Source organism: Empidonax traillii, unplaced genomic scaffold (assembly GCF_003031625.1).
Source record: "Empidonax traillii isolate 1590-97213 ecotype Southwest subspecies unplaced genomic scaffold, ASM303162v1 scaffold814:size283170, whole genome shotgun sequence".
Taxonomy (NCBI): Eukaryota; Metazoa; Chordata; class Aves; order Passeriformes; family Tyrannidae; genus Empidonax; species Empidonax traillii.
This window is the reverse complement of record NW_020956007.1, coordinates 161,192-174,042: the sequence shown is the minus strand read 5'-3', so window position 1 is coordinate 174,042 and position 12,851 is coordinate 161,192. Positions and strand designations below refer to the sequence as shown.

The 12,851-nt window shown below is 42.3% G+C and overlaps 1 protein-coding gene across 1 annotated transcript in view; it reads right to left on the bottom strand.

Moving 5' to 3' along the window:
• Nucleotides 1–1,777: 1,777 nt before the first annotated feature.
• Nucleotides 1,778–12,851, bottom strand: part of LOC114066803 (CDC42 small effector protein 2-like) — a 66,308-nt gene continuing 55,234 nt past the window's right edge. The window contains exon 3 of the mRNA XM_027901785.1: nt 1,778–1,876. Coding sequence (XP_027757586.1) covers nt 1,778–1,876 — 99 coding nt within the window. The remainder of the gene's footprint in view (nt 1,877–12,851) is intronic.

Here is a 12,851-nt window from a genome sequence, read left to right as displayed (position 1 = left end):
ATTATGGCATTGTGAAATCAGGGAAACAGAGGAAGACAATAAAGACTTATTTATGAAGCAATCTTTATTTGTAAACACATATGTTTATGTATAAAAATGGAAACTATTAGTCTCAGTTATGTCCTAGTTGTTAGGATATTTTTTTCCACATAAAAATTAAACTGTCAGGTTTCAAACCATCAACTTATTGCAAGCTATCAACAAGGAGAAAAAGGACAATTTACAGAGATAATTTGAAAACAGTGCAATATCTAAATACAATTTTCACAACATGAGTAAAAGACTTTTTGCTGTCTTTGTAAAAAGTCACCCTGTATGTTCTTTTCACTGGCAACTGTTCTGTCAAATTAGTATGTTGCTCTTAGCAATGTTCATGGCCCCTAAATATTTAGTGCACAGAAACTGATAACTAATCAGAGGGCTACTAAAATTTTCAGCTAATATTGCAGGCAGTCTGGCATACTGTTACTGAAAATGACAATACAGTCTAAAATGAAGAAAAATTGTAAAAATAAAGAAGCAGAAAAACATGATTCTTTTTTTTTTTTTAAATAGACTTAAGCATTTCCGCAATACTTAGACACTACAACCTTTTACAGTTTTGAGGTCAGCTCTTTCAAAATAAATATACTGAACATTTATTACAAATGCCTTAGGAATGCAAGTTTTCTCTCTATTACTTCAGGACCAGTATGATAAAATAAAGACCTAACTCTGAAGCAGATAAGATACAAGTCCTTTTTCAGAAACAGGCATGACCCATGCCACAGCTAAATTTTTCACCATCAGCAGTTTGCAGTAAGCAATTTAATTTTTTTTTTAACCAAACAGGCCACCATACAAATCAACTCCACAAAGGATGTGGTCCTTTCTTATGCTGATTTTGTATTAAATAATAATTTGTGCTTGCAGGGCACAGGTCTTTCAAAAATGGATATGAACAATGAGTGATTAAAATATTAATGGAAACTTACTCATTTGTAAATTACTTGATTGGACAAAATATTTAAAGAATAAAAAGTAACAATGCTGTGCATTAGGTATTGATAATGAAAGCTAATATTGGTGCTTTAATTTGCTTTAACAAACAGAAAAAATCAGTCCTAAACAGCTCTATGTCCATGGCACTGGTAAGGAGGTAAATGTGTGCGTGCCACTGAAAGGCACAGTACAATCAATCTCATAAATGGCACCATCAGAGCAACTTCTCACTGGAGTAATCACAAGGTGTGAAAAATGAGCTATCACTTCTCTCATGAACACAAAGTAGTCACCAAGGCAAAAGAGGAAAGAAGATACAGGAACTCACATAAGCCTGTAACACAGAAAACACACATTAAACTGAGTATTGAACATTTTGATAGTGATGATTTTCCTACCATAACATATTTGACAGCACTCTTATTTTGCTTAATTAAATGGAACTGTTGCAAAAATGGTATCCTAACTATATCACAAAATTCTTCTGAAATTTGATATACAACTAAGTTCACTCTCAAAGATTTGCCTACAATAACATCCTGGACATGAAACAGGCTTAAGAACAGAATTGTAGTTAGAACTAAATTAATAATGTTGTGTTCATTACATAATAAAAATCAACATACTCACATGATACTGAGTGTTCTACCCAGAAATACTTTTTAAAATCATGCATCATAAGGATACAGATGTTTATAGAGAGCTGATTACAATATGTGAAAAGATGTTCTTCCTCACTACTCTACCAGCATCTAAAAAGCAGACAGTAATACTTACTGGAAAGGTTTCCCCAAGGTTATCCTGCCTGAGTGTCTACAAGCTGCATATGAACATTTGCAGATATGCCACCTCCGTAGCCTCCCTTGGACTGCATTTGGTTCTGAATTGAGATCACCTAGAGGCAGAAGGAAGGGAAAGGAGGGTCAAAGAAAACAAGTCCATATAGCGACATAATAATGATTAAAGAGAGTAAAAGTTCAGGCAACCAACAGAAGCCTCCCATGATGCTGCTCAGATGTGAGAATGAGAAAGGTTTTCATGGGAATGGCAACAAACATCTAAAAAGCAAAAAGCCATGCATTTTTAAAATTTTATTAAGAACACCACTGTTTCATTATTTCAGTTTACACAGTTTTAAATATTAATGTAATGTATTACATTAAATAGATATTTAGCTTTAATTTATTTTTTATCAAGCTTAAACTGTGCTTGTCTTTTTAATTTGCTTACTGATATTTTAATACAAATTACTTCCAAATTGTTTCAGGGAAAACCTGGTACTTTGTTTGCCATGTCAGATTTCCCAGCTTTACCCTTCCTCAATGATTACTGAGCTATGAATGTTTTTTTCTGATTGCAATAAGCTGTAAAATATCAAAGTAGTTTCTAGGAAGCTACAAATTACCTCGCCTACATTAAAACTGACTATTTTTCTTTACAGCTCTGTTTTTTATTCTAATAACCCTCATACAACTCTGTCTCCCCCTTTGCTACAATGCACCATGGAGAAACCATTTTTTTCTTTTAAAAGGGATTATTAAGGTCAAGTATTTTCATCATTATCTATATGCCACTGTTTTCTTAGTGTATTACTGATCCTAACAATATATTGACATTTCACAGAAAATATGAAGTAGTACAAAATAAATCTATTCTCATAAAGTCACTTTCAATATCTATCTTACTGTCTTGGGTATATGTGGCAAGGTTTTAGAAGCCATGGGGGCTATAAGAGTGGCCTCTGTGAGAAGAGGTCACCCCTGCATGGTGGGGGGCTGCCTCATGCCACATACAGGCTTCACAACAGACTCACTGCAGGCCAAAACTGAGCCCATGAGGAAAGCTGCTGATGCCTCTGTGAAAACATATTTTAAAAAGGGCAAAACCAATTATTCCTATTAATAATTATACCTTTTACCTTTTCTCCCCAGACAGCCAACCTATGGAGGGAGGAAACATTTTCCCACATATTCCCCTTCACTGCCAGGCTAATTACAACAGTGTTTGAAAATTTTGAAAATTTTTAATATCCTTGAGATGTTTAAACTAGAATGGTCCTATTGCTAGGAACCAGCATGTTGCTAAATGTGTTACAGGTCTTGTTTAAGGTTAAACATCATCATCATGGCTAGGCTTCGCGAACGAAGATTTGAGAAGGGCTCTACCCACGCTTGCTACAAGCGCGTTGATGGCTAAAAAGGTCAATGCGATATAGACAAGTCCGGTTGCAGAAGGTGCAGCAGAAAGACTCCCCAGGTGATATCGACAAGACGCGATTCTTTCTGCGTTGTCTTTTCTCCTCGAGAGTGATCCTGCGTGTGTTCTCAAAAGCAGCAGCAGCGTTATAGATAGTGTGTCTCCAGGCCTACCGATTGGAGGCCAGGGTAGACCAATGGTGGTGATCAATATGGCCAAGGCTGAGGGATTGTTTCAGGGAGTCCTTGTATCTCCTCTTCGGGGCTCCTCTCTTGTGGCAGCCAGTAGCCAGTTTTCATCATCGAGGTCTGCCGTGGTCCTTTGGAGCATCATGTTGAAGAAGACTGTGAAGAAAGTTGGCACCAAGGTTAAACAACTACTTAAGAAAACAACCCAGAGATCTGTCACAAGGCTGGATAGGTATGAGAGGCAGTGTGTGTAGGATTATATGAGCAAGTACATTGGGCAGTGGACACCTCCAGCATTTTGGAACTTCACCCCTGAACAAGTGCAGAATCCTGAAAAACTAGTAAAATACTTGGGAAAAGGTGTGCTGTCACCCCGGCGATTCCAGAGAGATACAAATCATTGCAATATGTTGGGGCCTGGCCCAGGCCTCTTCAACACTACTTAGTACCCTCAGGGGGAAGAGAAGGTCTCTGGATCTAAAGATAAAGCAATAGGTGCTGCAGCTACTCCAACTCAAGACAGGAAAAGCAGCTGGACCAGAGGACCAACCCATGCCAGTATCAGTCATCTCTCTACACAAGAAGAAATGGACACAAAAGTCAGCCCATTTAGTAAAACTGGATGAGGAAGGGCCATCGCAAGAAGGGGAATAAGAGTCAGAACAAGAAGTAACCAACCACTTGATCCTTATACCTCAGTGAGCTACAGAGGATGACAAAGATTTCAGCCATCATCCACATTATCCCCTGGCTGCTCCAATGCTGGGATATTGGGGCTAGTAGCCTGGAATTAGAAGGTAGGGAAGCCAAGCAGCTGGGATCACTTTCTAGGGAAGGGATCATTGACAAAGAGATCATAAAAGGGACACGAGTACTCAGCCTATGGAGGTGACTCCTGTCAAGTGTGAAGGAAAGGTATCCCTCCAAGGAAGATATGTCACCCTGGTCTGTCTTCATAGGAGAGGAGTTTCAGCCCTCTGATCATCTTTGTGGCCTTCCTCTGGACTTGCACCAACAGGTCCACATCCCTCCCATATTGGGGGCCCCAGTGCTGAATGCAGTACTCCAGGTGGGGTCCTCATGAGAGCAAAGTAGAGGGGCAGAATTGATGCCCAAAAAGGCAGGTAAAACAGACTGTTTAGAGACAGAGTTTTAAATCTTTAAACAGCAAGGTATTTATTGAGCGGTCGGGTAGCCTGTCAGCTATTGCTGGGAAAACAGGCTCCGAAGTGCTTGAATAGAACAAGCAATTTATACCGTTTCTAGTTACGATTACAACATAATCACATACATATTCATATTATTGCATCATTAGATTACAATATTCATAGCAGGTGGAGTCAGGGCGGAGTTTGAGGCGTGGTCTCTATTTTGAGGAATATTATGGTGGTAGATCCTGCCTTTACTTCATCCTGGGGTCTCAAATCTACTCTTCTTCATCAGGTGACCCCGGAGACCTTTCATACTTTCTATTGTCTAGTGTTCTGATTGTCCAGGCTTGAAGAAAACCTTGGCTTCAGGCCTATTTCACCTATTCCAATGTCTACCTTAGCCTATTTGGCTATAATTTATTACCTCTGGGCTCTTTGTACAATGTACTTGTAAGTATTTTAGGTCTGCAGAATTTGTACAGAACAAGATCTCTTTTGAGCAAGGTAGAGAAAGTGCGGGGGAGAGAACAGTGGGTTTTTGCAGTAAGATGCTTCGATTAACCCTTCTTCCTTCAGAATCACCTCCCTTGACCTGCTGGTCACACTTCTTTTAATGCAGACCAGGATGTGGTTGGCTTTCTGGGTTGCAAGGGCACATTGCTGGGTTATGTCAAGTTTCTCATCCACCAACACCCCCAAGTCCTTCTCCTTGTGGCTGTTCTCTATCCATTCTCCACCTAACCTGTATTTGTGCTTGGGATTGCCATGACCCAGGTGCAGGACTTTGCATATCACCTTGTTGAACTTCATGAGGTTTGCACAGGTCCACTTTTCAGGCCTGTCAGGTTCCCTCTGGTTGGCATCCCTTCCCTCCAGCATGTCAACCACAACACACAGATTGGTGTTCTCAGCAAACTGCCACAACTTCTCAAATATGGATGGTGACTTAACCACTTGATGCACTGGTTCCCTCAGGAACCATGGATGTATCTCATCAGGTCCCATGGACTTGTGCACCTTCAGGTTCCTTAAATGGCCTTGCATTTAATCTTCTTCATATGTAAGTCATATGAGGAGCGACTGAGGGAACTGGGGTTGTTTAGCCTGGAGAAAAGGAGGCTCAGGGAGACCTTATCACTCTCTACAACTCCCTGAAAGGAGATTGTAGCAAGATGGGGTTTGGCATCTTCTCCCAGGCAACTAGCAACAGGACAAGAGGAAATGGTCTCAAGCTGCTCCAAGGGAGGTTCAGGTTGGACATCAGGAAGAATTTCTTCACTGAAAGGTTGCTCAGTCATTGGAACAGTCTACCCAAGAAGGTGGTGGAGTGTCTTGGTTTAAAGACAATGTCTGCTAAGGAAGGCGGGAACCTTCCCAGAATAGAAAGAAGACCCCTTCCTCCAAATTATTATAAATTCAAAATTAAGATATGTTCAGGCAAACAAATGTAGATAAAAAGAATAACAGTTCTTTAAGAAAAAAATACATATAAAGTACGGGCCCTTGAAGTGTCAGCAGGTGCAGATGTGGGGCTCACCTGCATGTGCTGGCAACTCATACACAAAAAAGGGGTTTCTCCTGGCCTGCAGCTGTGCAGGGTTCGCTCATGGAATGCAGCAGGCAAGGAGCGGGAATCAACTCTCTCAGTATGGTGGGGAGCCACTTGCGGTCAGCCAGCAGTGACAGAGGTGTCAGTTCCTAGTCCAAAGCTAGGCAAGGAACAAAGAGCCAGCTCATGTGACACCAGCAATCTTTTATAGCTCTTTAACTCCTGCAGTGGCTTCATTCGAGAGCTCCCCTCTCCCTTCTGGGCTGGCAGCCTCAGCCCACGGCTAAATGGGGGATGGGGCTTCCTCCAAGTGATTCGGTTGTTATGTGAGGGCTATTAGCTACTTTCATTGTGTGGCTTAATTGCCAGCTATCCACCTCTGGGAGTTTTTCTCTAGCAGGCAGGAAAACTTATTGAATTACCTTTTTCTTAGTTTGCCAACATTTTTCACAATGGTAACGGCAAAATTCACCGAGAAGCCTAAACCCATAACATGGAGTCACCCTTCCTGGAAGTCTTCAAGTAACAACTGGAAGAAGCACATAGTGTTATCGTTTAGTTGACATGGTGGTATTTGGTCAGAGGTTGGACTTGGTGATCTTGGAGGTCTTTTCCAACTTGATGGTTCTATGATTCTATTTTATGATTCTACAACAGCGGGCAGTTTTTCATTCTCCAAGTCTCTGCCTTTGCCTTCTGCAACTCAGGTGATGTGGATGAAACACTTGCCAGTAAAGACTGAGGCAAAAATGTCATTGAGAACCTCAGTCTTCTCCATGCTCCAGGTAACCAGGTCTCCCAATTCTTTCTGGAGAGGGTCCACATTTTATTTAGTCTGCCTTTTATCACCGACATATAGAAGCTTTTCGTGTTGCCATTGATGTCCCTTGGCAGGGTTTCATTCTATCAGGACTTCAGCTTTGCTAACCTGATCCCTGGCTGCTCAAAATATATCTCTGTATTCGTCCTAGGCTACCTGTCCCCGATTCCACACCCTATGGGTTTCCTTTTTGTGTTTGAGTTTGTCCTTGTTCATCCACTCAGGCCTCCTGGCATTTTTGCTAGACTTCTGCTTTTTTGGGATGCATTGCTGCTGAGCTTGAAGGAGGTGATTCTTGAATATCATCCACCTTTCTTGGGCTCCTCTGTCCTCCACGGCTTTATCCCATGGTACTTTACCAAGTAGATCCCTGAAGAAGCCAAAGTCTGCTCTCCTCAAGTCCAGGGTAGTGATCTTGCTATGTACCCTCCTTGCTGTCCTAAGGATCTTGAACTCCACCATTTCATGGTCACTGCAGCCAAGGCTATCCTTGAGCTTCACATTTCCCACCAGCCCCTGCTTGTTAGTGAGAACAAGGTCCATGATAACCCCTCTCCTCATTGGCTCCTCTATCACTTGGAGAAGGAAGTTATCATCAACACATTCCAGGAACCTCCTGGAGTCCTTATGCCCTGCTGTGTTGTCCTCCCAAGAGTTGTTGGGATGGTTTTAAGTCCAGGAAAACCTGTTGGTCCCTATGATGGTTGCAGTTCTGTTGAAGTAATGATCACAGTCTTGTCAAGAGTGTCAGTCATAGTCCTGTTGAAGTTCTGGTCCTCCTCTGAATCCAACAAGTGGTACCAGAAGTCCTAAAACCTCAAGATTATATATACTTAGGTTCTGTTGGGAGTGTCCAGTACCTCCCCCAGGGTGGGGAGTTTCACAATGGGTGATTTAACTCTGTAAGTCATGGGATATCTTTGGAATCTTTCATGGTCTAGGTCGTTGCAGCTGCCTCTTATGCCAGTCCATTGCAACCTGTTAGCAGAGATGACCCCTCAGGCTGTTTGTGAAGGTGTTAATGCCTCCCTGGAGGGAAGTTATCACAGCTGAGTCATTGGTGTGAAGACAAAGAAACACTCTCCTACCCATCTTGTAGCCTGAGGTGTCAGGTGTGCCCCAGGCAGCTGCTGCAAACAATCCATTATTAACAACCCATCAGAAATTGCATAGAGGGTGTAGAATACAGAGTTTTGGTTATACCCACATAGTAATAAGGTGGTCCTGGCCCATGTAACTGGGACAATTTCTAATAGATACAGGACCACAACATTCAAGGTTAATAGAGCAAAATGTCAAGAAGCTGGGATTAAAACCTGGATGAGAGAGAGCTAAAATTGCTGGAGTAACAGGAACAAGCAGCATTTGTCAAGCCACTGAAATTAATTTATGGCCCCTAAGCAAGCAGTCAGCTGCTCACTTTGCAATTAAAGATCACAATGAAAACATTTTTGGCTTTGATGTTCTGAATAGTCAAAGCTGACATCTACCAGATTGTGATGTATGGTCTTTTGGTTCAAATGTTGACCCCAGCCCCAAAAGGAATTGAAGAGCTGTAGTGCTGGTGTTTCGTACAGTGCCTGTACTCCCCGATAGGGTAATTCCTGCTGCAGCATAAAACAGAATTTTGGAAAAGCAATCAATATTAACTCTTAATTAGCAGCACTTGGGTGCCAACACAGCCCTGCTAACAGCTGTGGTATTTGATAGTGCAAATTTAACATCTACAATACAAGAAGCCACTCACTTGGGTATTCACAGGGTGATAACAGATTCAGAAATCTTACAAGCAGTCTTACTCCCTCTGGTCAGACACGATCCCCTCATAAATGTGGAGGAAGCTGCAGCAACTGTGTAAAAAGTATTTTGTAAAGTAGAAGTCGAGATTCCCTTGAATCTCAAACCCTTTTTTCTTTTTAATTAACTTTGCCCATTGCATTGTCCAACCAAGCATGCTTTTTTCTTTCTTTCTTCACAGGAATGCTAGATGAACTGTATGTGGACAGATGGATTAGCCTCCACCTACCTTGAATGCATACAAGGAGCACTATTATTAGTTCTGACTGTAATACCATTTCTGCTGTGCATCATAATCTTGAAACCTAAATTTTGAGAATGGTAAATCAACAGGTTGTATTTATGTACTCCTAAATATACCTATACCTAACCTAAATTTGTCTGCAGTAGCACTAACAGTAGCATTACCTTTTATAAGCAGAAGTGGACCATCATAGAAAAGAGTGAAAATCAACCCCCCCTTTCACGTGAATAAATCCATGCAGTTTATCTTTTTTTCTCTGATTCTCTTCCCCATCCCACCAGGGTAATCAAGTGACCAAGCAGCTGCATACTTAGTTGCCAACTAAACTACAATATCAATGCATGCAGCACTGGTAACAAACAGGATGAGTTGGAAGCCACTGTGCAGCTGGAAATCTCTGGCCTAATCGCTATCACTGAAACTTGGTTGGATGACTCACATGAGTGGAGCGTTGCAATTGATGGCTATAAACTGTTCAGAAGTGACAGGCAAAGAAGGAGGGGCAGGGGGTTTGCCCTCTATATAAAAGAATGGATTGACTGCACAGAGATGAACAGGTTGAGAGCTTATGGGTGGAAACTAGAAGCCAGATCACCAAAGGAAACCTCGTGGTTGGTGTCTACTATAGGCTGCCTGATCAAAGGGCACGATGAAGCATTTGTACTTCAATCACTAGAAGCATCCCGCTTGCAGGCAAAGAGTAAAGTTGAGACCCTGAATTTTAGGAGAGCAAACTTTCAGGTCTTTCAAGGACCAGTGGAGGGGACCCCCTGCAAAACTGCCCTCAGGGATGATAAAGGAGCAGAAGGGAGCTGGCAGCTCTTGGGGGGCATTTTTCTTGGAGCATGAGAGCTCTTGATTCCCACGTGTAAGAAATCAGGCAAGAGAGGCAGGAGACCAGCGTGGCTGAGTAAGGGCCTTCTGAACTGAAGCATGAGGAGGAAATGCATAGGCAGCAGAAGCAGGGACACGTATCCTGGGAAGAATCTAGAGATGCTGCTCGGGAGTGTAGGGATGGGATCAGGAAAGCTAAGGCACAGCTGGTGCTGAATAAGGGATGGTAAGGGATGAAGAGAAACATAAGATGTGCTCCTACAGGTGCATTGGTCAGAAAAGGAAGACTAAAGAAAGTGTATGCCACCCTCGCCCGATAAATAAACCAGGAGATCAAGTGACAAGCAATGTGAAGAAGACCATGGTACTCCGCGATTTATTTTCCTACATTTTCAAGGGGAATCACTGTTCCCACATCTCTCAAGACCCTGAACCTCAAGGCAGGGACTATGGGAATGAGGTCCCTCGTATTGTAAGAAACAATCTGGTTTGAGACCACCTGAGGAACCTGAACATACACAACTCTATGGGACCCAGTGTCCTGAGGGAACTGGCAGATGTATTTGACAAGTCACTCTTCATCAGATTGGAAAAGTCATGGAAGTCAAACAAAGTCCCCAGTGACTGCAGAAAAGGGAACACCACACCCATTTTTAAAAAAGCAGACCCTGGGAATGACTGACCAGTCAACCTCACCTCTATGCCTGGTAAGATCATGGAGTAGATCCTCCTGGAAGCTATGTCAAAACACATGAAAGACACCAATGTAATTGGAGACAGCCAGCAGCCAACATGGATTCACCAAGGGCAAATCATGTCTGACTACTCTAGTGGCCTTCTACCGTGGAGTGACTGCATCAGTGGACAAGGGAAGAGCTATGGATGTCATCTACCCAGACTTCTGTAAGGTGTTTGATACTGTCCTCCACATCATTCTTGTCTCTAAATTGCAAAGAGATGGATTTGATGGACTCTAAGATGCACAAAGAATTGACTGAATAGCCGCATCCAGAATCATAGAATCACAGAATCAACTAGGTTGGAAAAGACCTCTGTGTCAGAGGATGCAGCAAGGCCGTGCAGCCTAGCAGCATGGAAAAGAATGTAAATAAGAGGTGAACATCCAATCATATGTGAAGGCTAGTGGTAAATATATAGATAATAGAGCTAAGAATAGTGTTAGTATGTAAGATTCTACAGGGAGTGTGTGAGTGCAGCGGTGTGAGAACAAGATGTAATATTCTGGATGAAAGAATAAAAGCTGAATTTAGACCATCATCATAAGATGCCCAGTTTTATTATTTTGGTCGTCCTCAATATACTACAACAACTGGTGAACCCCGGGTGTTACGAGCCAGGAGGGATCACGACTAATACCAACAAGACTCCCACCCTGATATGGAGTCAAAGTGGACTTGATCCCCATCGAGGAATCAGAGATAATTCCCTGAGAAATTGAGGCCGCAGTTAGAAGTGCGGTGAGGACGAAGTCGAGGGATCGGAGATAATTTCCTGAGAGGAATTGAACCGCAGGTCAAGGTGCAGTGAGGACGGAGCCCGGTGAAGCTGAGAGCAGCGGGGCGGCTGCGAAAAAGGATCCGGACCTGAGTTTTTCTTGACACCTGAGACAGGTGTGCCACTGGCAACTTTGGGGGCGTGATGGGACCAGAGTCCTGATGGAAGGGCATGGTTGATGCTTCAAATGTGCTGCTTTGATGATGATGATGGCCGCTCACGGGGGCAGTGTGAAGTGGCAGCAATGCTGCATGACAAGGATTCGCGGGGTGTGCTGCAGGCTTTCAAGCGAGCAGGAAAGAACAACACATCTATAAGAAGCAAATTCAAATCCGCTTTATTATCAGAAGGCCACACAATATATAATCTTTTGAGTCCTGGACATGCGATCACGAGCACAGCATACTATTATGATTGGTCAGCATACATTGTTCACGCGCCTCAGGCAGTCCATTGATTGGTGGTCTTAAAGCCCACATTCCTGGATAAAGTTTCTGTTATCGCTGTTTTTCACATCCTGCTTTCTGCTGACCTCTGCATTCTTGTAACCATAAAACTTGTTCTTGTTTGTCTAACGGTCAAATCCTGACCTTTTCAGAACTCAGCATATTTGTGTAAAACTGCTAAGGCCCCAACATTTCCCCCCTTTTGCTTAAGCATAGAATCAAAGCTACAAATAATACAATCCTGAAGACACCTAAAAACACACGGAATAATAAGTAATAAAACCAGAATGAAAATGCGTATAGACAGCCCTTGTTTAAGTATATCTTTTAGCCAACCTCCTACTCCCCAAGACGTCAACCAGGCATCCAATCCCACAGATCCTTCTTTTACATGATACATGCGTTCCTTAAGCTCTTGTAACTGTTTGTATATGCTCTGTGAATGATCAGAGAGATTCCTGCAACACATTCCTTCAAAATCCTGACACCCATGCCCATGGGCTAAAAGTAAAAAATCAATTGCTGTTCTATTTTGCAAAACTGCATGTCTTAAGCTATTTAGAAACACACGCGTAACCCCTTTTTGTATTTGTGCTAGGAAAATCGCCTGGGTTGTCCTTTGCAGGGCCCTTTGCAAACATGACACCAAACATGGCAACATTAGTAGCACAACTACAAAAATAGATAACAGAAGCAAACCTGTCTTGACCATAGGCAAAAGCCATTCTGATAGTTCCTATTTACCAACAGAACATTTAGCTAATTCTGACCAGCATTAACCCACAATTCTTCAATGCTTGCTTCCAATCATTGAAGGCCAGCATGCATCAACTTACCATAATTAAATCTATACAGCATAGTCTCTTAAAATCTTAACACTCACAGAGTATTTTAAGTTCACACACATAGATATCTACACAGCTTTTTTCACTCATACACCTTTTTTTCCAGTCATTCAGAAGGTGGCCACCTCAATCCACTCCTCATTCACACATAGCTGGGATTTTTATTATAGTTTTGCATTTCAACCACAGATCTCAGATCCCAGTATTACTGGCTGTGTGCTTCTCAGTCTGCCATCTCTGATGGTCATGTTCAGTAACTCCACCTGTCCTGAAGAGGAATCAATA